A 25,891-nucleotide genomic window follows, 5' to 3' on the forward strand; every position below is an offset into this window, starting at 1 on the left:
ATATATGTCCATATCACTCTCTCACTTGGTCCCAGCTTACCCTCCCCCCTCCCCGTGTCCTCAAGTCCATTCTGTACGTCTGTGTCTTTATTCCTGTCCTGCCCCTAGGTTCTTCAGAACCTTTTTTGTTTTTCAGATTCCATATATATTTGTTAGCATATGGTATTTGTTTTTCTCTTTATGACTTACTTCACTCTGTATGACAGACTCTAGGTCCATCCACCTCATTACAAATAACTCAGTTTTGTTTCTTTTTGTGGCTGAGTAATATTCCATTGTACATATGTGCCACATCTTCTTTATCCATTCATCTGTCGATGGACACTTAGGTTGCTTCCATGTCCTGGCTATTGTAAATAGAGCTGCAATTAACATTGTGGTACATGACTCTTTTTGAATTACGGTTTTCTCAGGGTATATGCCCAGTAGTGGGATTGCTGGGTCGTGTGGTAATTCTATTTTTAGTTTTTTAAGGAACCTCCATACTGTTCTCCATAGTGATTGTATCAATTTACATTCCCACCAACAGTGCAACAGGGTTCCCTTTTCTCCACACCCTCTTCAGCATTTATTGTTCGTAGATTTTTTGATGATGGCCATTCTCACTGGTGTGAGGTGATACCTCTTTGTAGTTTTCATTAGCATTTCTCCAATGATTAGTGATGTCGAGCATCCTTTCATGTGTTTGCTGGAATTCTGTATATCTTCTTTGGAGAAATGTCTATTTAGGTCTTCTGCCCATTTTTGGATTGGGTTGTTTGTTTTTTTGATATTGAGCTGCATGAGCTGCTTGTAAATTTTGGAGATTAATCCTAATTTTGATGTAGTCCAATTTACTTGTTGTTCATGCCTTTGGTATCATATCCAAGAAATCCTTGCCAAATACCACATCATGAAGCTTTTCCCCTATGTTTTCTTCTAACGGTTTTATAGTTTCAAGTCTTAGGTTTAGGTCTTTGACCCATTTTGTGGGGTGATACACACTTTTATATTTAATATTATCATGTGACATAGTTCTCTGAGGACTGAGGCAGCCAGGCCTTACCTGGTCACTTACGCATGGAGTCATAGTTACCCTGATAAGCTACATTTCCCAGGATCGTTCTTCTCTAGCTACAAGCTCCTGTAAAGTCCCCGACACCATTCTTTTTTTTTTTTTAATGAAATTTGTTTTTACATTTTTATTTTTATTTTTTTGGCCACGTGGCTTGTGAGATCTTAGTTTCCCCACCAGGGCACTAACCCGGGGCCCCAGCAGTGGAAGCTCAGAGTCCCAATCCCTGGACCACCAGGGGATTCCCTCCCTGACACCATTCTTGGGAATACCAGCAGGGCCCACACATGAGCTCACAGGCAAACTTGGTCAGCCACTGTAGTTAAGTGCCCTTTCAACAGGGCATCAACTGGGCATCACCAAGTCCAGTGAATATCACTACCTTGTCCAGACCTAAATCCTCTCTCAACCATTGACACTCCTGCCAGGCATGCCTCTACTTTTCATTAAGCACTGCCATTTCCCATAATCCACTGCTGCCACTTCCACCAACTCATGTGGGGACTGCCAGCACCATCCTGGAGGTAGGTGCCAGAGCTGTGTGGGAGATTGGGTTGACGTGCGGGCACATGTCTACCTGTCTATGGTGGTACATTATCCTAAAGGGGCTATCCAGCTTGGATTTTGTTTTTTGTTTTACTTTAGCAATATAGCACTTTCAGCATTTGCTGCCAGTGTCCTCTGTCCCTAAAACCAGATGTGAATGCATGGGGGTAAAGCTAAGCTTGAGACATCCAGTGGCAGGGCAGCCACCATGCCGTGCTCAGGCCCAGCTCCAGTAACAAAGCTTTGTAACAGGGTGAAGCTGGTGGAACCTAGCTCCTCTTTCCCTTGGGATGAGTACTTTCCCATCATGGTCCCCAGTCCCTCATGCACATGGACTTTTGTCTCTCTGCCTTTCAGTACTCCAGCTTAGCAGTGCCCTAAAACCCCCCACCTGAATTCTTTTAGAACAATCATGAGCTCAGGAGAGCAGCTTCCCTGCCATGCTGAGGCTTCGCTGTGAATTAGTCATGGCACTGAATAAAGCTCCAATGTAGGGTGTTCCCAAGCAGGTACATAAATCTCATCTATGAAGAATCTCTATGCTTTACTTAAAAGGGATATTTATCATATACCATCCAATATTTATGAGTTAATTTGAATCCCACAATGGAACAAAATACAATATCTACCAGAAAGCACCAGTAATCCTTCCATTATACATCACTGTTGACACACTGTTAATTTCATTCTAATTGCACAATCTAATCACTGAAACATTAGCATCTGTGTGGCAGTAATTCAAAATGTTCCAACTGAGGGGAATGGGAAAACAATGCAAATTACGCTGGCAGTGAAACCATGAAAAAAATGGAATTAGGAATTGCAGCATCTGGTTGCCAGCACCTGTTAGGTAGGCAGCAAGGTTAAGTGGCACCAAAAGCCATAGAACGTTCCCCTGGTTGAAGAGAAAAATAATTTTGCTTTGTGCCTAAACCTCTCGTTGGAGTCATGAATGGGTTCTCTAAAGTTATATGGATAATTAACAGGTGCATTAATAAAGAGGTGTTCAGTGAGGCTTTAATGAGATGATGCAAGGAGAGCAGGCAGCATAGCCTGGTATTTAGCTCAGTAAATACTAGTTTAAAAAACTTTCTATTCCTTTTTAAGTGTACACTGAGTGCACCGTGTGGTATGGAAGAAAGGAAATGTGCTTTGGAATCCTACAATTGTGACCCAGTGACAGTACTTAACAAAATAACCCCTCTTCATTTACCCTGGGAACCTCATCTTCCTCATCTATAAAGTGGAGACGCCATTACCTTCAGAGAATTGGTGTGAAGATTAAATGAGATAATACAGTTCATAGCAGAGTGCCTAGTTCATCACCATCGTCATCATCATCGTCATCATCATGTAGCAGCAATAACATATAATGTTTGTTGATCACCAACTGTATGCCCAACACTTAGCTTAACATTCTAAGTAGGAGCTTTTATTACATCTATTTGATAGATGAGGAAACTGAAATTCTTACAGGTTAAGTGACTTGCCCAAGATTGATAACTAATAAACACTCTTTTTTTTTTTTTTTTTTTGTGGTACGTGGGCCTCTCACTGCTGTGGCCTCTCCCATTGCGGAGCACAGCCTCCGGATGCACAGGCTCAGCGGCCATGGCTTACGGGCCTAGCTGCTCCACGGCATGTGGGATCTTCCCGGACCGGGGCACAAACCCGTGTCCCTTGCAACGGCAGGCGGACTCTCGACCACTGCGCCACCAGGGAAGCCCAACACTCATTTTTTTAATTGAAGCCACATTAGTTTGACGCTCAAGCTCATGAACTTAATCACTCTGCCAAATTGACTTGTCCCTTTGTTGCAGGACTTTCAATGATGCTCAGTGGCTTGGGATCTGAGAATCCAGACAGGAAGGCTGACTGAAGGTAGGGATGGATGAGGCAGGCAGATGGGAGAGGGAAAAGCTAATGGTCCCGGGGAGTACTCTGTTGAGATGGCTGTCTGTGAAATGACTCAGACAAGGGGTGTATGCATGTGTGGGTGGGGGAGAGAGACATAGAATAGATGCTGGGAAACTGACATGAAGCCAAACGAGTAAGGAACTGAGGAAATTGAGCAAGTCAGATGATTAGAAGGCAAGATAAAGTCCCCAACTCTTCACCCAAGAGATCTCTTCTTCAAGCAGCTGTGGATCCAATGGCTTGTAAAGGCTCCTTAGTGAAAAGTGGAAACACACCCTTGTGTTATGCTGACTGGATTCTAACAGTGTGATACTTGTAGAAATGAAACCACATCTAGAGGAGGAAAGCCATGGTAATCTCAGCATCACTCACAATATAGATACCTTCCTCTAAAAAATTTTAGGAGGGAAGAAAAATGCATGGTTGAGAATCCTAACAGCATAGGAAAAATAGAGTTGAGAGGACCAACATCACAGAAACCCTATGAACACCTGTATAAAACTTTCACATTCACCACTACAAAATAAATCCAACTCAGTCCAATTAAAAGAATATCAGCTGTGTTTAATACATTTAAAAATAACGTTAACTGGTACTATACAATTAATTTATGTGTCATGGAAAATTTTAATATTACCCTTCCTTGAGGCTTCAGAAGAATACCTGGAAATTCATTTTGCTTTGTCATAGACATATTTTTTGCTATTTGATTTTCAATCTAAATGTATAATTCCTTTTTGATGAGATGACTCAGACTTTTTGACTCCCATCCCCCTGGTCTTATTGTGGTCCCAGGGACTGAGCCCTAAGTACAAGCACATCCATCAGTATCCTCCTAGAGATTTGTACAACTCAGCTCTCTCTTCCAAACACATGTCAGAATGTAGCTGTGAGCCCTGGTTGACCTCCTTTAGCTTTTTTTACTCTCTCCCAAGTCTTCACCATAAAAATCCTCCATTCTACTTTGTTCTTTTCTATTCTCAAGCCCTGATTTCTGCTTTTTATGTTAACAGCTAATAGAAGTGACTCATATGCTGTCACTGAAGTTCTTATGGACGTATAAAAGCTGATGCAAGGGAAGCTCTGTACTCTAGTATTTTCAGCACAGGATATGCATGTGGTTTGGGAAGGATTACAACCTAGTGCTTCAGAATCAGAATCAAAAGTATTTTCATATTGTTCCCTGGCAAAAAGTTTCTTTCCATATTCAGATTTAGGCGTATCCAGTGAACTCTCCCTCAGATAAAGCCATGAAAGTCATTTCTATCCATTTGTCTTTCTGTGGAGCCTCACAAAGACTAAAAACAACCTCTTCATTAGAACTGTGTATGACATTAATTGACATGGTACTGTTAACACACCCAAAAGATGGAAAGAGCATTTAAAAAATGTCATTTGGTGCCAGTGGAGGCAATGAGAATGGATGTTAGCCTGAAATTAACTAAAACTTTTGGTGACGACCAGCGTTGGCAGCAATGGCAGCAAGAGTGTATTAAAACAGGCACTGATACACAACCAGTGAGATCATAAGTTGGTATGTACCATCCTCCTGAAAAGAGACTTGGCAATATGTTCTAAGAGCTTTTAGTATTAGATTTCATATCCACAGCAACTTCTAACTTAAGTTTGGATTCTTATGTTTATCTCTTTTGGGGAGAGACAGCACTGGCATTGGCATGGCCTATAGAGAGTGATTTTTTTTTTTTTAACCATAAAATTGGCCCTGTAAATCTACTTCAGTCTATGAGAGCTGGAATGATGTGAGTCTGTCCTAAGAGGCAGCTCTCCTTCGGAGAGTCCAGCAAAATCAGGCATCTGGACCTATGAGACTGAAGGCCAGCCCCTGGACTGTGGTTAATTGAACAGACTGAGTTCCCTGGGGAGGCCTCTTGACAGCGATGCCATTGACAATTCTCTGCAACACCTTGACCAGCAACTTCCTGGTCATGCAAACTGTGACAGAGAACATAGATATAATTTACTCTGAGAAGAAACTCAGAGGATGATGTGCCTCAGGGCTAGAATGGGGAGAAATGGTCCCAGAGAGCAAAACAGAAGTATGAGCGAAGGTGAAGGGCACCAGTAGACATCAAATGCATTTTAATGTCATTGGTAGTTTTGAGCCTTGAATGAATAACTTAGGTACAGGTGACAGCAGAAGTGACTCAAGAATCCTAAGGCAGTCAACCTGTTGAAATAAGGACGATTTGAGAAAAACGAACTGTGGCACGTTTTGGAATCATTTCTTGTCCATTACTGAGGTTGGGGTTGTGAGGAACAAAAGAAGACAGCAGTAGATATTAGTGAAAAAAGAAGAAACTTCAAGGACACATGAGGTAGAGTCTCCTGGTTGTCAGGGGCTATAACCCTAGAACTAGATGCTGCTGAGGTAAGGATTCCTATCACTGGCAATTTTCAGGGAGGAAACGGATACACCACCTTTCCTGTCTAGTTTAGCCAGACAGGGGCCTGGATTTCGTAACCCCTGAGGAATCTGAACCAAGTCTTTAAGGTTCAACTGTGATTATAGGGAAAGCTATTTGTTTTCCTGCCTCCTTCAGGTCATCTCTAGTCTTCAGCTCCCTCTTTCTGTCCCAGATTATCTGGGAGCTGTTTGCATTTTACAGAAACAAGTTAAGGGAAATTGATCGTTAGGTTCACAGTGAATTGCTTAAATCTCTCACAATATGCAGTCTTAACACTGAGTGTATTTACAGAAACAACAATGAAGCCTACTTTCTCTAGGTTACTTTTTAAGTTGAAAATAGAGATGCTAGTATTTTTTCAGAAAGCAAATAAATGTTTTTTTGCATTTCAATGAGTATTAAAGTGTGTAGTACTTTGATTTACTAATAAAAATGACAATCGGTGTATTACTTATTCAAAATCCAAAAGGATGGTGTGTGAAATAAACTATGAACAGTATACCAAGCATTATCAAGATGTATAGAAATGCATATGCTTTCAAATCTACAAGTTATAAAGCAATCTTATCATCATAAATGTTATAGCAATGAAATAATGGCTCTAATTTAGCTAAACCTATTGAGTGAATATTGTAAAATTCCTAAATGGTATAGTTTGAAGAAAACAAGCTGACAAGAACCTTGATATATTGAATTTAAACCACATAATTTATCAGTTAAGATGATTTTAAATGCAGGAAATAGTAACTCAACTCCAGCTGGCTTTAAAAATAAGAGACATGCTGCTCTTGCATAAAAACAAGTCAAGAGGCAAGGCAGGATTTGGGGCTGATGGAATTGGGGGTTCAGCCATATCATGGTGGAGCCATGGGTTTTTCATCTGTCTGGACTGCCATGCACAGCATCAACTTCATCCTAAAGCCCCAGAAAAATGTTTTCAACTCTACATCTTGTTTTCTTGTTTGTAATACCACAGTTGTAACACTCTGCATTTTCTTACTCAGGCAGGTCTTTCTGCTTCGAGATGAACTCCAAGAGAACTCCAGACCTTTGATCTCCCAGGACGCAGGTCCAGATTGCAGCTCCCACAACAGCCAATTCAACCTGGTCCTTGGCACCTCCAGTGCCTGCGTCCCCACCACTTTTGACCTGGGGTAAGGGTCATGGCCAGGTGGTGGTGACTTCTCGGTTGTCTTGGCCTCCAAGCAAGGAGCAGAGCAGCCTCTCAGCCTCTCAATCACGTAGTTCTCTTCTGGGTTAAAGGTAGGCTCTTGTACTGTAAATAGAACCAATAGGATGTGTGTATATATATGGAGGGAGGGAGATGAATTTTAACCAATCTTCTCATGCAGCTGTGGAGGCTCCAAGTGGAAAATCTGCAGGGTAGGCTGGCAGGCTGGAGACTCAGGGAGGAGCTGAGACTGGATTTTGGAGCCTGAAGCAGTCTGGAGGCAGGATTTTCTCTTCCTCAGGGGACCTCCTTCTTTTTTCTCCTAAGGCCTTCAACTAATTGTATCAGACCCACCCACATTATCTTAGGTAAGCTGCTTTACTCAGTCTGCTGGTTTCAGTGTTAACCTCATCTAAAAATACCTTCACAGCAACATTTAGACTGATGTTTGATCAATATCTAGGTATCATGGCCTAGGCAAGTTGACACATACAATTAACCATCACAGCTCCCATGCTAAAAAGTGGTCCAGCAGAGGCTACGTGTTCCTGGGGGCCAGGTAGATAAAGGGGTAGAGCTGGTAGTCCACTGACCCTGCCTGAAGCATCAGGATCACACCTGGCTACAGAGAGTAAAACCCCAGACTGGACAGCACTCCATGCCTCCAGCTGCTGTGTCTTATCTCTCCCATGACGCCAGGAACACACTGAGCCTTGGAAGGAGCCCATGCAAGTGAGGATCCTTGGTGCCGAAATTTCATTATCTTCATGGTAAGTGTATTTCTGCCTTTGGCTAAGAGACAATTATGTTTTTAAATTCCCAGGCCAAACCATTACTCAGTAGTAAAGACGGAATGGGTTAATAATCATAACACTTTCTATTTAGAAAGGAGAAAATGAAAACATTGTGCAGTGGTCCCTAGTATTGGTGTATCCTGCTGCTTGACAAAACTGGTAGGAACCTTCTGCCCTGGGAATGGAATGAATCTTTGGCCAGCCAACTTGACATTCCTTGATTCTACTATCTGGGACAGTACTTTTCTTGTTCCAGTTTCCTCCATGGCTACTCCTGACATGTGTGCTGGGGGATGATTTGTGCTCCTTTGGGGGGTACATAGTTTCTGCAGTCCACTTCCTAATATGACAAATTCCAAGGTCAAGGGATTGCTTAGAAATTAGGTTTGTAGGCTATGGTCAGCCAGACTGGGGCTTTCTTTAGTCACAGAGGTCCCTTCTAAACTCAGTAGTTTCCAGTCTATTTGGTTCTAGGAACATAGAAGACTAGGCCAAGCTGGAGGTGACTGTGGTCTAATATAAGACTCTGTGCTGTGTACTTACATGGATTAGGATGTTTTGGCTGCAAGTAAAAACAACAAACAGTAAAGGTGGCTTAAATCTGTAAGGATATTTCTTGTTTACAAAAAAATACAAGAAATCTGGAGATAAGTGATTCCAGGGTTGATTCAGAGGACTAGCAATGTCAGGGCTCTGGGTCTACACCGTGCAATGCTCTTGGCCTTTCACTAAGAGTAACAGGATGATTACTGAAGCTTTAAACAACATATTCTTAAGTAATATTCCAGGCAGGCTGTAGGGCAGGGGTAGCAAAGGGGACCTTCCTCTTGCAATATTCTTTCCTTTATTATGAAGGAGAAGGCCCCCCAGCAGACGTCCCCTTAGTCTCACTGGCCACATTGGGTCACATACCCCAATCCAGTGCAATCCCTGATGGAGGTGACTGGCATTACCTGGCCAGCTTAAACCTCTCACCCTGGGGAGGTGAAAATGCCAGTCTTCCCTGAGGCCACTGCTGCCTACCTGCTGCATACAGGATAAGGAAGATAAGGGGTGGCTGAGGGAAGGGCATCTGCCACAGATCTGTAGAAAGAGAAACACCTGAAGACTGGAGAAGGTGGTGCCCAGAAAATGTCGAGTATTTGTGGAATCCTTTTGGAGGCACACTAAGGAAGGGTGTAAGACCTGCATGAAGTTTCTTCTCCACTGGTTCAGGGGCCGTAGCATGAGATACAGACAACAGAGAACAAAAACAACCCAGCACAACAGGGGAAGGGTAGAGCAAAGGAATGGAGAATCGAGGAGTGAAAATGGCAAAGGAAAGGGGAAATTGGAGAGCACAGGGAGGCAGAAAGGAGCCTTTTTTTTTTTAAGATTTTCATAGTGAAAAGGTTAGGAAGGTTTTCAGCATTTTCTTCTGGGAAAGAGAGGGTACATGGGAAAAGACTCATCCTGTGGACTGGGGTCAGTCCAGGTCTTAGGGGATCTGAACCTTATACAATTTGAAGGGTCCTCTTTAAGAAAAAGAAAAAATTCTAAGTATAAAATTAGCTATAAAAGTGAATATTTATTTAGAATGAGGAAAGAGATCTAAATAAACTACAAATTTTAAAAATAAGACAAAAACCAGAAAATGACATTATTTTTATTAACTGGCTGACACACCTCTTGAATAAATCTTCGTTCAGTTTTTGCCTGGGTATCAATACCTCTTCATACTGATGATGACTTTGTAATATATTTCATAGCTAGCTTAGGAAGATAATTCAGTCTTCTAGCATAGTTGGTTCAAAAAAGATCTTTTTTATTATAGTGAGAATACGTAAAACATATGACATCACACACAGATGTCCTCACTGCTTGTTGCACTGCTTCAGGCTTGTGCCCTACAAACGCAGACATTCAGTCAAATTCTGTTTCACACAATTCCGTTCAGAAAAGGGAAAAATGTGTGCAGTGTAACTGTCATTGCATTCCTGACCGTTTTGACAAGGTGTCGATGAGAACCAAATTCTCCACTTAGAATTTTACACATCTAATGAAGTTTCCCTGACTTGGCTTCTGGCTCTGTATTTTAAACCTTGTTCCTCCTCCCTATTCACATACTTGCAGTGCCAGGCCCTTGAAGCATGTGTCTGTGCTGGCAGCCTCCCCTTCGCTGTCATGGGACCAGGTGAGTGAGCAGAGCAGCAGCAGCAGCGTACCTGGATAGTATTCTTCCACCAGATGGCTAGCAATGACTACGCACCTCCCATAAACATATCCCACTAGACCCAAACTAAATGTGTTCAGAAGTCAACTTCTCTTGAGCCAGATCCAAAAGAAATTGTCACAGCTACTCCAGCACCATCCGACAAGAGGAAAGTGACAGAAGGGAAGTTGGCATGGGAAGAGATAGTAGTCTCAGCTATCTATGGTTCAAAGAGCTGATTTTTCAAATTTCACAGAAACATATGACAATGTGTAGAGATTACTAGATCCCTCCCAGGACCTAAATCATAAGCTTCCTTTACTTTGGGTAAAACTACCTCTGTCTGGAGGGAACAGAGGGTATTGATGGGAAGATGGGGGTCACTAATAAATAATCTCATCTTCTTAGTGTTTATTCCATGGCCCACCATGCAAGTCTTGCCACCAGGTTCCTGACTCAAGTGCCCCTCTGTGACCAAGGCAAGATACCAGGCTGCTGACCTTTGTTGTCACCTCAGGCTAAAATGTGTTCCTTCTTCACACATGTGGTGAACTCACCCTTCAAGGCTGCAATTCCAACTCCATGAAGTGTTTCCTGATCTCCAGAGCAAAGCTGATTTCTCTTTCCTTCCTTTAATTCATCACTGTACCCCTTCCAGCCTCTCCTAAAACACTTTTGGAAATCGTTCACATAGACTTTGGGCTCCTTCACTTTCACAAGGTATTTGAAGGCATCACTACATCCCAGTGCTTAGTCCGGCACCCAGCATAGTAGAGGCAGTCCTGGAGATATGTTTTGAAAACATATCTTTGGAGAGAGTGCACTGTTGTTAATATAAATAATAATATCTTCATCATTAATAACATCAATAATAGCAGATAGGAATTTTGAGCATTTACAATGTGGTAAGCCACTTCACATAGTTATTTTCCCATTTACACAATAGCCCTATAGAGTAGGTACACTTATCATTCCTACTTTATAGAGCTCAGAAAATTGAGATAGTCACACAGCTGGTAAGAAGCCAGAATTCCAACCTAGGTTTGTATAACTCACCAAGCCCATAAATAACAAATTCACCTTCTGTGTGGATACCACAAGGCTGACCCCATGAAGAATATATGGTCCAGGATAGTCAAATCTATTCTCTTCTAGTCATAGCTGATGGAGACGGTCAGGACACTTTTGTCACTGACTTTGGAAGTAATGTCTGCATCCATTTCCAGGAGCTACTCTCATATCACTGGAGGAGGGACGAGAGCTGAAAGCTACTTTTATCCCTGCATCTACTCCATCCCCTCAGTTGAGAGGAGAGGTAGGCAGTGCAGAGAGGGGAGGGCACTTGCTCAGGTTTACAAAAGGAACTTGTTTGTCTGGGTCAACGACCTCCACTTTCCATTCAGTGGTCTTTGATCTACAACATGACCACTAACCTCATTTCTGGTAATCGACTCTTTGTCTTGGATATGACTCCTTAAAAGAAATTCCCAGTGAGTTAGTATGATTTAGACGAGCTATCGTAGCTGATTGAGAAGTTAGGTCTTTCTTTAGAGAGCTACATGCGGCATTTCTTCCAAGGACCTTTTTACCCTACAATTCATCTAAATATGTTATACATATCCCTAGTAGATATAACTGTACAAACATATCAACTCTGAATTATAACTTCGCCTCTTGCTCTTTCCTTTTTCAATTTTATGGTGATTCATACTCAGCCAGTCACGTTAGATCCACCAACAGCAGAAACTAATATATTATGAGTGTTGAAAACTGAACTTGGAAGACAGAATTTGCTTCCCAGAGTACTCCAACCTAATTTACATCAGAAAAATATCAAATCAATTTTGGCCAGAATGGAATGAAAAACACCTTACCTGAACTGATGTGTAATAAATGCCTCTCTGGAGCCTCAAGTTGTCTGTCACTAGAAATGAAAATGTGCGTGAGCAAACTCAAAAGTCAAGCCATGGTGGCAGCCTTCACTGCACCTGTGCCTTTAAGGCTGGCCTTCCTCCCAGTTCCCTGAGTGACTCCTAAGACCTCTTTGGGCACTGCTTGCTCACCACCCCACTGAACCCTGCTGCTTCCCCCAAGATTCTAGTCTTTCCTTTCTCAGACTCAAGCAAGTCATCTTTTCTCTATCACTGAGTTCATATTTCACAGTTCTCTTACTCTTCTCATCTCAAGGCGTTTTCCATTCCTCCATCACATCCTAAGAGGCCCATTGCGAGCGTACTTATAACCCAAGAAGTGAGGTTAGAAGCAGTCACACAGGCTAGATGAAAGACCACTGGGTAGAGAGTAGATACTTGAGTCCTTGACCTAGACCTATGATGAATTCCTTTGGTAATGCTAAGCAAGTCCCCTTGCTAGTCCCTTGAAATTATCAAGATAAATGTTCTTTCAGAATTTCCTGCGTGCAAATAACATGTTAGCAAACAGAGAGTCCATCAGGTTTCAGAAATTCACACTCTATTTGAAGCCCACATATTGCCTCTAGATCTGAGGAGCCCTCCAGCCTCAAATTTGCACATCCCACCTTTGAGCTCTAGACCTTTCTATTGCTAAATCCTAATGCCTCCATTCCTTCTTCTCTGAACGCTGATTCCTCCTGGTTCTTGTCAGCAGGTACTAATGTCTTACTTCTGCCTAATAACAAAGTTGCATTCAGTAGGGGCCTTTAGTTCACTTCAGTGAAGCCTGCATTTGAGGTCCTTAAAGGCCACAGTGTGACCCTGGCCAATGAGAAAGATATTCTGAGACTAGTTTGGTAACACAGCAGGTATCAACAAATGTTGGGTGAGCTGAACTGAATTGCGTGCTATGTCTTTTAGTACCTTCCAAGTCAATCTTTGGCTATTCCACCATCCTGCTGCAGATGGAAAGATAAGATATAGAACAAAAAGCAGATGATGCCTAGACATCACCTCAGGAAGGCAACAAGCCCCTCCCTCTGATTTATGGAATCCATGGCAAGGGAAAGCATTATAACATGTATTCTGCACGTACGACTTTCCAGAAAGTGCTAAGTGCTTTCCAGTGCTGATTGTGCTCAGCTTTCTAATAGGACAGACCATCCTGTGGATTCCAGTGATACCACTGATTCGCAGGTGAAGGTGTGGCTTTGACGTCTTATGTAGGCAGTGGAGATCTCACAAAATCATCCACTTCTCTCCCTCCTCCCTGTGCTGCTTTAGTTTGTTTATCCATCTGTCTATTGAAGGGCATCTTGTTTCCTGCTTTGTGCTTATGAATGAAGCTGCCGTAGACATTCATTTGCAGGTTTCTATGTGGACATGAGATTTTTTTTAACGTCTTTATTGGAGTATAATTGAGTTACATCATTGTGTTAGTTTCCGCTGTATAACAAAGTGAATCAACTATACGTGTACATATATCTCCATATCCCCTCCCTCTTGCATCTCGCTCCCACTCTCCCTATCCCATCACTCTGGGTGGTCACAAAGCACAGAGCTGATCTCCCTGAGCTATGCATCTGCTTCCCACTAGCTATCTGTTTTACATTTGGTAGCGTATATGTGTCAGTGCCACTCTCTCACTTCGTCCCAGCTTACCATTCCCCCTCCCTGTGTCCTCAGGTCCATTCTGTACATCTGCGTCTTTATTCCTGGCCTGTCCCTAGGTTCTTCAGAACCATTTTTTTAAATCCATATATATGTGTTAGCATACGGTATTCGTTTTTCTCTTTCTGACCTACTTCACTCTGTATGACAGACTCTAGGTCCATCCACCTCACTACAAATAACTCAATTTCATGTCTTTTAATGGCTGAGTAATATTCCATTGTATACATGTGCCACATCTTCTTTATCCATTCATTTGTCGATGGACACTAGGTTGCTTCCATATCCTGGCTATTGTAAATAGTGCTGCAGTGAACATTGTGGTACATGACTGTTTTTGAACTACAGTTTTCTCAGGGTATATGCCCAGTAGTGGGATGGCTGGGTCATATGGTAGTTCTATTTTTAGTTTTTTAAGGAACCTCCATACTGTTCTCCATAGTGGCTGTATCAATTTACATTCCCACCAACAGTGTAAGAGGTTCCCTTTTCTCTACAACCACTCCAACATTTATTATTTGTAGATTTTTTGATGATGGCCCTTATGATCGGTGTGAGGTGATACCTCATTGTAGTTTTGATTTGCATTACTCTAATGATTAGTGATGTTGGGCATCCTTTCATGTGTTTGTTGGCAATCTGTATATCTTCTTTGGAGAAATGTCTATTTAGATCTTCTGCCCATTTTTGGATTGGGTTGTTTTTCTTATATAGAGCTGCATGAGCTGCTTGTATATTTTGGAGATTAATCCTTTGTCAGTTGCTTCATTTGCAAATATTTTCTCCCATTATGAGGGTAGCCCTTTTGTCTTGTTTATGGTTTCCTTTGCTGTGCAAAAGATTTTAAGTTTCATTAGGTCCCATTAGCTCATTTTTGTTTTTATTTCCATTTCTCTAGGAGGTGGGTCAAAAAGGATCTTGCTGTGATTTATGTCATAGAGTGTTCTGCCTATGTTTTCCTCTAATAGTTTTATAGTGTCTGGCTTTACATTTAGGTCTCTAATCCATTTTGAGCTTATTTTTGTGTATGGTGTTAAGGAGTGTTCTAATTTCATTCTTTTACATGCAGCTGTCCAGTTTTCCCAGCACCAGTTATTGAAGACGCTGTCTTTTCTCCACTGTGTATTCTTACCTCTTTTATCAAAGATAAGGTGACCATATGTGCATGGGTTTATCTCTGGGCTTTCTATCCTGTTCCATTGATCTGTCTTTCTGTTTTTGTGCCAGTACCATACTGTCTTGATGACTATAGCTCTGTAGTATAGTCTGAAGTCAGGGAGCCTGATTCCTCCAGCTCCGTTTTTCTTTCTCAAGATTGCTTTGGCTATTCGGGGTCTTTTGTGTTTCCATACAAATTGTGAAATTTTTTGTTCTAGTTCTGTGAAAAATGCCATTGGTAGTTTGATAGGGATTGCATTGAATCTGTAGATTGGGTAGTATAGTCATTTTCACAATGTTGATTCTTCCAATCCAAGAATATGGTATATCGCTCCATCTGTTTGTATCATCATTAACATCTTTCATCATTGTCTTATAGTATTCTGCATACAGGTCTTTTGTCTCCTTAGGTAGGTTTATTCCTAGGTATTTTATTCTTTTTGTTGCAGTGGTAAATGGGAGTGTTTCCTTAATTTCTCTTTCAGATTTTTCATCATTACTGTACAGAAATGCAAGAGATTTCTGTGCGTTAATTTTATATCCTATTACTTTACCAAATTCATTGATTAGCTCTGGTAGTTTTCTGGTAGCATCTTTAGGATTCTCTATGTATAGTATCATGTCATCTGCAAACAATGACAGCTTTAGTTCTTCTTTTCCAATTTGGATTCCTTTTATTTCTTTTTTGTGTCTGATTGCTGTGGCTAAAACTTCCAGAGTAATGTTGAGTAATAGTGGTGAGAATCGGCAGCCTTGTCTTACTCCTGATCTTAGTGGAAATGGTTTCAGTTCTTCACCATTGAGAATGATGTTGTCTGTGGGTTTGTGATATATGGCCTTTATTATGTTGAGATAAGTTCCCACTATGCCTACTTTCTGGAGGTTTTTTATCATAAATGGGTGTTGAATTTTGTCGAAAGCTTTTTCTGCATTATTGAGATGATCATATGGTTTTTATCCTTCAGCTTGTGAATATGGTGTGTCACAATGATTGATTTGCATATATTGAAGAATCCTTGCATTCCTTGGATAAACCCCACTTGATCATGGTGTATGATCCTTTTAATGTGCTGTTGGATTCTGTTTGCTTATATTTGGTTAAGGATTTTTGCATCCGTTTTCATCAGAGATACTGGTGTGTAGTTTTCTTTTTTTGTGACATCTTTGTCTGGTTTTGGTATCAGGGTGACGGTGGCCTCGTAAAATGAGTTTGGGTGTGTTCCTCCCTCTGCTATATTTTGGAAGAATTTGAGAAGGATAGGTGTTAGCTCTTCTCTAAATGTTTGATAGAATTCGCCTGTGAAGCCATCTGGTCCTGGGCTTTTGTTTGTTGGAAGAGTTTTAATCACAGTTTCAATTGCAGCGCTTGTGATTGGTCTGTTTATATTTTCTATTTCTTCCAGGTTCAGTCTCAGAATGCTGTGCATTTCTAAGAATTTGTCCATTTCTTCCAGGTCGTCCATTTTATTGGCATAGAGGTGCTTGTAGTAACCTCTCATGATCCTTTGTATTTCTACAGTGTCAGTTGTTACTTCTCCTTTTTCATTTCTAATTCTATTGATTTGAGTCTTCTCCCTTTTTTTCTTGATGAGTCTGGCTAATGGTTTCTCAATTTTGTTTATCTTCTCAAAGTGCCAGCGTTTAGTTTCATTGATCTTTGCTATTGTTTCCTTCATCTCTTTTTCATTTATTTCTGATCTGATATTTATGATTTCTTTCCTTCTTCTAACTCTGGGGTTTTTTTGTTCTTCTTTCTCTAATTGCTTTAGGTGTAAGGTTAAGTTGTTTATTTGAGATGTTTCTTGTTTCTTGAGGTAGGATTGTATTGCTATAAACTTCCCTCTTAGAACTGCTTTTGCTGCATCCCATAGTTTTTGGATCATCGAATTTTCATTGTCATTTGTTTCTAGGTAGTTTTTGATTTCCTCTTTGATTTCTTCAGTGATCTCTTGGTTATTTAGTAGTGTAATGTTTAGCCTCCATGTGTTTGTATTTTTTACAGTTCTTTTCCTGTAATTGATATCTAGTCTCATAGCATTGTGGTCGGAAAAGATACTTGATACGATTTCAATTTTCTTAAATTTACCAAGGCTTGATTTGTGACCAAGGTATGATCTATCCTGGAGAATGTTCCATGAGCACTTGAGAAGAAAGTGTATTCTGTTGCTTTTGGATGGAATGTGCTCTGAATATCTATTAAGTCCATTTTGTTTAATGTGTCATTTAAAGCTTGTGTTTCCTTACTTATTTTCATTTTTGTTGATCTGTCCATTGGTGAAAGTGGGGTGTTAAAGTCCCTTACTATTATTGTGTTACTGTCAATTTCACCTTTTATGGCTGTTAGCATTTGTCTTATGTATTGAGGTGCTCCTATGTTGGGTGCATAAATATTTACAATTGTTATATCTTCTTCTTGGATTGATGTAGTGTCCTTCTTTGTCTCTTCTAATAGTCTTTATTTTGAAGTCTATTTTGTCTGATATGAGAATTGCTACTCTAGCTTTCTTTTGATTTCCATTTGCATGGAATATCTTTTTCCCTCCCCTCACTTTCAGTCTGTATGTGTCCCTAGGTCTGAAGTGGGTCTCTTGTAGACAGCATGTATATGGGTCTTCTTTTTGTATCCATTCATCCTGTCTAAATCTTTTGGTTGGAACATTTAATCCATTTGCTTTTAAGGTAATTTTCTATATGTATGTTCCTATTACCATTTTCTTAATTGTTTTGGGTTTGTTATTATAGGTCTTTTCCTTCTCTTGTGTTTCCTGCCTAGAGAAGCTCCTTTAGCATTTGTTGTAAAGCTGGTTTGGTGGTGCTGAATTCTCTTAGCTTTTGCTTGTCTGCAAAGGTTTTAATTTCTGCATTGAATCTGAATGAGATCCTTGCTGGGTAGAGTAATCTTGGTTGTAGGTTTTTCCCTTTCATCAATTTAAATATGTCCTTCCACTCCTTTCTGGCTTGCAGAGTTTCTGCTGAAAGATCAGCTGTTAACCTTATGGGGATTCCCTTGTTTATTATTTGTTGTTTTCCTTTGCTGCTTTTAATATTTTTTCTTTGTATTTAATTTTTGATAGTTTGATTAATATGTGTCTTAAGATGTTTCTCCTTGGATTTATCCTGTATGGGACTCTCTGTGCTTCCTGGATTTAATTGACTATAACCTTTCCCATATTAGGGAAGTTTTCAACTGTAATCTCTTCAAGTATTTTCTCAGTCCCTTTCTTTTTCTCTTCTTCTTCTGCGACCCTTATAATTTGAATGTTAGTGCCTTTAATGTTGTCCCAGAGTTCTCTGAAACTGTCCGCAATTCTTATCATTCTTTTTTCTTTATTCTGCTCTGCGGTAGTTATTTCCACTATTTTATCTTCCAGGTCACTTATCTGTTTTTCTGCCTCAGTTATTCTGCTATTGATTCCTTCTCGAGAATTTTTAATTTCATTAATTGTGTTGTTCATCATTGTTTATTTGCTCTTTAGTTCTTGTGGTTCCTTGTTATACGTTTCTTGTATTTTCTCCATTCTATTTCCAAGATTTTGGATCATCTTTACTATCATTACTCTGAATTCTTTTTCAGGTAGACTGCCTATTTCCTCTTCATTTGTTTAATCTGGTGGGTTTTTACCTTGCTCCTTCATCTGCTGTGTATTTCTCTGTCATCTCATTTTGCTTACCTTACTGTATTTGGGGTCTCTTTTTTGCAGGCTGCAGGTTTGTACTTTCTGTTGTTTATGATGTCTGCCCCCCAGTGGGTATGTTTGTTTCAGTGGGTTGTGTAGGCTTCCTGGTGGAGGGGACTAGTGCCTGTGTTCTGGTGGATGAGGCTGGACCTTGTCTTTCTTATGGGCAGGACTGAATCTGCTCGTGTGTTTTGGTGTGTCTGTGAACTTATTATGATATTAGGCAGCCTCTCTGCTAATGGATGGGGTTGTGTTCCTGTCTTACTAGTTGTTTGGCATGGGGTGTCCGGCACTGGAGTTTGCTGGTCGTTGAGTGGAGCTCGGTCTTAGCATTGAGACAGAGATCTTTGGGGGAGCTCTCGCCACTTGATATTACGTGGGGCCGGGAGGTCTCTGGTGGTCAATGTCCTGAACTTGGCCGTCCTACCTCTGAGGCTCAAGCCTAACACCCAGCCAGCTCACCAAGACCCTGTCAGCCACACGGCTCAGAAGAAAAGAGAGGAAAAGAAAGAAAGAAAGAAAGATAGAAAGAAAGAAAGAAAGAAAGAAAGAAAGAAAGAAAGAAAGAAAGAAAGAAAGAAAATAATAAAATCAAATAAAGTTATTAAAATTAAAAAATATATTATTAAAATAAAAAAATTTTTAAGTACTAAAAAAAAAGGAGAGAGCAATCAAACCAATAAACAAATCCACCAATGATAACAAGTGCTAAAATCTAAACTAAGATAAACATGTAAATCAGAAACTAGTCAGTTGCATATAGCAAATCCCAAATATACAGTTGCTCCCAAAGTCCACTGCCTCAATTTTGGGATGATTTATTGTCTCTTCAGGCATTCCACAGATTCAGGGTACATCAAGTTGATTGTGGAGATTTAATCTGCTACTTCTGCAGCTACAGGGAGAAAATTCCCTTTCTCTTCTTTGTTCACACAGCTCTTGGGGTTCAGCTTTGGTTTTGGCCCCGCCTCTGCATGTAGGTTGCCATGTGGCATCTGTTCTTCACCCAGATAGGAAGGGGTTAAAGGAGCAGCTGATGAGGTGTTGCTTGCTCACTCAGGCCGGGGAGAGGGATGGGTATGGAATGTGGGGCAAGCCTGCAGTGGCAGAGGCCAACGTAACATTGCAACAGCCTGAGGCGTGCCATGTGTTCTCCCAGGGAAGTTGTCCCTGGTTCATGGGACCCTGGCAATGGCTGGCTGCACAGGCTCCTGGGAGGTGAGGTGTGGATAGTAACCTGTGCTTGCACATAGGCTTATTGGTAGCCACAGCAGCAGCATTAGCATTTCATGCCTGTCTCTGGTGGTCCACACTGATAACCATGGCTCACGCCCCTCTCTGAAGCTCGTTTAGGCGGTACTCTGAATCTCCTCTCCTCGCTCACCCTGAAACAATGGTCTGTTGCCTCTTAGGCAGTTCCAGACTTTTTCCCGGACTCCCTCCCAGCTAGCTGTGGTGCACTAGCCCCCTTCAGGCTGTGTTTATGCAGCCAACCCCAGTCCTCTCCCTGGGATCTGACCTCTGAAGCCCTAACCTCAGCTCCCAGCCCCCACCTGCCCTGGTGGGTGAGCAGACAAGCCTCTCGGGCTGGTATGTGCTGGTCAGCACCGATCCTCTGTGCGGGAACCTCTCTGCTTTGCCCTCTGCACCTCTGTTGCTGCGCTCTCCTCCATGGCTCCAAAGCTTCCCCCCCGCCCCCCCATCTCCACCAGTGAAGGGGCTTCCTAGTGTGTCAAACATTTCCTCCTTCACAGCTCCCTCCCAGAGGTGCAGGTCCCATCCCTATTCTTTTGTCTCTGTTTTTTCTTTTTTTTTTGCCCTACCCAGGTATGTGGCAAGTTTATTGTCTTTTGGGAAGTCTGAGGTCTTCTGCCACCATTCAGTAGGTGTTCTGTAGGAGTTGTTCCACATGTAGATGTATTTTTGATGTATTTGTGGAGAGGAAGGTGATCTCCACGTCTTACCCCTCTGCCATCTTGAAGGTCCTGCTACTGTGGACATGCGTGTTGAACTCAGTTGGGTAAGTACCTAGGAACATCGTGATTGCTGATTCTTATGTTTAGTTTTGTAAGAAGCTGCCAAACTGCCTTCCCAAGTGGCTGTACCGTTTGTATTCCCACAAACACTGAATGCATTCCTGTTGCTCCTGACTAGCATTTGGTGCTGTCAGTTTTTTGGATTTTAGCCATTCTATTAGGTGTGTAGTGATACTTCATTATTGTTTTCATTTGTAATTCCCTTGTGACATATGGTGTTGAGCATCTTTTCTTATGCCTTTTTTTAAATTGAAGTATTGTTGAGTACAGTGTTGTGTTAGTTTCAGGTGTACAGTAACGTAATTCAGTTTTATATTTTTTTTTCAGACTTTTTTCCATTATAGGTTATTACAAGATATTGAATATAGTTCCCTGGCTATACAGTAGGTCCTTGTTGTTTATCTACTTTATATACAGTAGCGTGTATCTGTTAATCCATACTCCTAATTTACCCCTCCCCCTGCTTCCCTTTGGTAACCATAAGTTTGTTTTCTACGTCTGTGAGTCTGTTTCTGTTCTGTAAATAAGTTCATTTGTATCATATTTTTTAGATTCCACATATAAGTGATATCATATGATATTTTTAACCTGTCTCACTTACTTCACTTAGTATGATAATCTCTAGGTCCATCCACATTGCTGCAAATGGCATTATATCATTTTTTATGGCTGAGTAATATTCCATATAGGTGTGTGTGTGTATATATATATGTGTGTGTGTGTGTGTGTGTGTATACACACACACACACCCCACATCTTCTTTATCCACTCATCTGTTGATGAACACTTCGGTTATTTCCATGTCTTGGCTATTGTAAATAGTGCTGCTGTGAACATTGCGGCGCATGTATGTTTTTCAGTTAGAGTTTTTGCCTTTTCTGGATACAAGCCCAGGAGTGGGACTGCTGGACCATATGGTAGCTCTATTTTTATTTTTTTAAGGAACCTCCATACTGTTCTCCATAGTGGCTGCACCGATTTACATTCCCACCAACAGTTTAGGAGGGTTCCCTTTTCTCCACACCCTCTCCAGCATTTGCCGTTTATAGAATTTTTGATGATGGCCATTCTGACTGGTGTGAGGTGATACCTCATTGCAGTTTTGATTTACATTTCTCTGATAATTAGTGATGTTGAGCATCATTTCATGTGCCTGTTGGCCACCTGTAAGTCTTCTTTGGAGAGGTGCCTATTTAGGTCTTCTGCCCATTTTTTAAATGGGGTTTTTTCGTTTTTTGATATTGAGCTGTATGAGCTGTTTGTATATTTTGGAAATTAAGCCCTGGTCTGTTGCATCATTTGCAAGCATTTTCTCCCATCTCATAGGTTGTCTTTTTCTTTTGTTTATGGTTTCCTTTGCTGTGTAAAAGCTTTTAAGTTTCATTAGATCCCATTTGTTTATTTTTACTTTTATTTCTATTGCCTTGGGAGACTCGCCTAAGAAAACATTGCTGTGATTTATGTCAGAGAATGTTTTGCTTATGTTCTCTTCTAGGAGTTTTATGGTGTGATGTCTTATATTTAAGTCTTTAAGCCAGTTTGAGTTTATTTTTGTGTATGGTATGAGGATGTGTTCTAACTTCATTGATTTACAAGAGGCTGTCCAGCTTTCCCAGCACCACTTGCTGAAGAGACTGTCTTTTTCCCATTTTATATTCTTGCCTTCTTTGTTGAAGATTAATTTACTTTAGGTGTGTGGGTTTATTTCTGGGCTCTCTATTCTGTTCCATTTATGTGTTCTGTTCTGATTTATCTGTCCATTTTTCTGCCAATACCATGCTGCTTTGATTACTGTAACTTTGTAGTATTGTCTGAAGTCTGAAGGGTTATGCCTCCAGCTTTGTTCTGTTTCCTCAGGATTGCTTTAGCAATTCTGGGTCTTTTGTGATTCCATATAAATTTTAGGATTATTTGTTCTAGTTCTGTGAAAAATATCATGGGTTTCCTATGCCTATTTGCATCTTCTTTGGTAAGGTGTCTGTTCAGATATTTTGTTTGTTTTTCCATTGGATTATTTGTGTTCAAAATGTCCAGTTTTAAGAGTTTTTTGTATATTTTGGACTCAAGTCCTTTATCACAAGTGTTTTGCAAATATTTTCTCTCAGTCATTGGGTCCTCTATATGATTATTGTATGATTCTAACTAAATAACATTATGGAAAAGTTCAAACTACAGAGATAGAAAACAGATCAGTGGTTACCAGGAGCTGGAGGAAGGCAGATGGATGAATAGTTTATGCACAGGGCCTTTTTAGTGTGGTAAAACTATTCTGTAGGATACTTGTGATGGTTAATTTTATGCATCAACTTGACTAGGCTATGGGGTGCCCAGATATTTGTCCAGATATTATTCTGTGTGTGTCTGTGAAGATGCTTTGGATGGGATGAACAATTGAGTTGGGTAGACTGAGTAAAGCAGATGCCTTCCCTTATATGGGTGGGCCTCTTCCAAGCAGTTGAAGGCCTGAGTATAACAAAAAGGCCAATCCTTCCTTGGGTAAGAGGGAATTTGCTCCTGTCTGACTGCCTTGAACTAGGACATCAGTTTTTTCCTGTCTTTAGACTGAAACTGAAACATCAGCTCTCGAGTCTTGAACCTGGAGGGCTTTGGACTCAGACTGGAACAATACAATCAACTTTCCTGAGTCTCAGCCTTTCTGGCTGAAGATCTTGGGATTTGTCGGCCTTCATAATTGCATGAGCCAACTTCTTATTTTACGTATGTATGTATATGTAAAATAACATTTTAATTAAGTAATATTTAATATTAATAATATAAATTAAAATATATTTTATTGGTTCTGTTGAACCTCTACCTATATATCTCTTACTGGTTCTGTTAAACCCTGAGTCATACAATACTATAATGGTGGGTACATCCTATCATGCATATAGAACTGTACAACACAAAGACTGAATCATGATATAAACTAGTTCATAGTATAAATATAAAGTATTTCATAATAATGTGTCAGTATGTGTTAATTACTTATAACAAATGCATCACATTCATCCAAGATGTTAATAGGGAAACTGTGTGTAAGGGAGAGGGTGGATATGGGAACTCTATACTATCTGCTCAGTTTTTTTATGAATCTAAAACTGTTCTAAAACGTAAAGCCCATTAATTAAAAGAAAAGAGAGTATGCAGATCTTGGTGGTATTTGAGGGAAGTAAGACTGATGTGCAGTGGATTTATGGTTGCTGCTGTGAGATGCCAGAAGCAGACTGATAGTTAATTCAGAGAGTAAGAGTGTTTAAGTAGAGGTGGCCAGGTGCAGTGCAGTGCTTCCCAGGAATTTCCAGATGAATTGGTTGGTGATGGTGGAGCTGGTAGTAGAAGTTGTGAGTTTACTATTACATGTGGGTTTGGCATCTGAACCAATTTAAAGTAAAAGTTGAAGGATTAGGTGATGTAAATGGTATTGTGTAACCCCTCAGTCTATCTGCAAGTTTGGAAATGACAGGTAGGTACCCCATCACCAAAAAGAAAAGTAGATTAAGCACACTGAATTCAGACGGTGGTGCAAAGTATTTCTTGACTTTCCCCCTGATTCACTTGCAGTATAAATAAAGTCTGCCTTGGAGGGCTGTCCAGGGGACTCCTTTCTCCCTGTGTTCTCCAGTCACCCTGCCCTTGAGTCTTTCTATCTTCATATCCTGTCGAGCCAAAGCTCAGTCCTCTCCTCAGGACCTTCATCTTCATCCAGGAGGAGGGCTGCAAATGCTACGTGGTCAGTCTGTGCCTCCTCCTGGCCATCTACAGTGGGTCTTTAGATGCTGCAGTGTGGATGCCTCTTGGGACTTGGGATACTTTCAGCAAAGCCTCAGTCTCTCTACACTGTCTTATCACAGATACCCTCTTCACTAGGGAGGAGGAGGGGAGGGAAGGAAGACATGAGGATGAAAGGAAACCCTATCTTGCCACCTTAGGTAATATTATTGTTATCATTATAATTGGTATTGCTGGCACCTAGAACTGCCTGCTGCTTGACTGCTTTTCTGTCTGTGCTCCAGGCCCTGGATGTCCCAACACTAAACCCTTTTTTCCTTTGAAGTAGCATGAGTGAGCCTCTGGCCAGGACATCAGCTGTCCTCCAAACCCCCTTATCTTCACACTGTGGGGCAGGGGCTGCTTATGCTGCAGGAGATGAGAAAGAAGCACCATCCAGGTGCAGTTGTGTCCACAGGAGGCAAAAAAAATGGAGAGTTTGATACCCAACATGTCCGATGTCATCTTTTAATGAGAAATACGTAAGGAAGAAGGCAGCTTTGACAGGCCCCTGCAGGGAAGGACCTGGCTGATGGCATGTGGTGTAATTATTAGGAGCATGCGCAGAACTGACTCGGCAGCTCTGACTGCTGCTGCATCTCTCATCTCCCCCTGCTCCTGCCATTTCTGCCCCATTCCCAGGCTGAAGGTTAGCCCCCTTCATGAGCAGAGGTCTGGCCAAAGGGCTGGGGCCAGCCCGCCCTTCCAGCATCCCATTTAGACACACCAACCTTGCACATAAAAGGAAGATGAGCAATTTAACTTTCTGCCCTGAAGGCCAAAATAAACAGACGTTGTAATGCTAGCCCTTAGGGAGAGAGGGCAGAATCAGGAGCCTTTTAATCCAATTCCTCCATATCAACATTTCAGATCCAGAGGGTTTGGACGCCTTTGTTCATAAAAGGTCACAAGAAGAGCATGTTGACTCCAGTAAGCAGTCTCCTGGGTCAGACCATTCCGGAAGGGTCTGTCTTTGGAGCCATACCACACAATGACAAGAAACACAGAAAGGGCATAGAGTTCTCACAGCTCAAAATTATTTATCTAATTATCCAGTGCCCACTGTGCTCCGCAGGAATGGGTTCTGAGCTCTGGTCCTGTTTCTGTCTCATACCTCGTAGGTGAGTCTGCTCTCTGGGGCCTCAGTTTCCTCATTCTGCAAAGTATGAGGATGGACTGCACCAGAACAACCACCTACAGCTCTGGGTCCACTTTGGAAGAACCTGGCAAGCTTTTTTTTTTTTTTTAATTGGAGTATAGTTGATTTACAATGTTGTGCTGGTTTCAGGTGTACAACAAAGTGAATCTGTTAAACATATACATATATCCACTCTTTTTTAGATACTCTTCCCATTTAGGCCACCTCAGAATATTGAGTAGAGTTCTCTATGCTATACAGTAAGTCCTTGTTAGTTAATCTATTTTATATATAGTTGTGTATATATGTCAATCCCAGTCTTCCAGTTTATTCTTCCCCCCTCACCCCCTGGTAACCATAAGTTTATTTTCTACATCTGTAACTCTGTTTTGTAGACAAATTCATTTGTACCCCCTTTTTTTAGATTC

The 25,891-nt window shown here is 41.1% G+C and overlaps 1 protein-coding gene across 14 annotated transcripts in view; it reads left to right on the plus strand.

Moving 5' to 3' along the window:
- The window catches only part of LOC308616704 (uncharacterized protein), a 469,470-nt gene extending 458,766 nt beyond the window's left edge, over positions 1-10,704 (plus strand). For 12 of the 14 annotated variants that reach the window (XM_081233063.1, XM_081233052.1, XM_081233054.1 and 9 more), the window contains 5 exons: positions 3,421-3,481; positions 6,948-7,206; positions 7,296-7,482; positions 7,814-7,884; positions 10,021-10,168. Coding sequence is in view for 1 of the 14 variants with exons in the window: in XM_081233067.1 (XP_081089193.1) it covers positions 3,421-3,432 (12 nt within the window). In the remaining 13 variants the exon portion in view is untranslated. Of the gene's footprint in view, positions 1-3,420; positions 3,482-6,947; positions 7,207-7,295; positions 7,483-7,813; positions 7,885-10,020; positions 10,169-10,507; positions 10,567-10,664 lie in introns of those variants that run through there. The other 2 variants (XM_081233051.1, XM_081233060.1) reach the window with 2 other exon arrangements.
- The last annotated feature ends 15,187 nt before the right edge of the window (positions 10,705-25,891 follow it).

Source organism: Mesoplodon bidens (genome assembly GCF_964165515.1).
Source record: "Mesoplodon bidens genome assembly, chromosome: 4".
Taxonomy (NCBI): Eukaryota; Metazoa; Chordata; class Mammalia; order Artiodactyla; family Ziphiidae; genus Mesoplodon; species Mesoplodon bidens.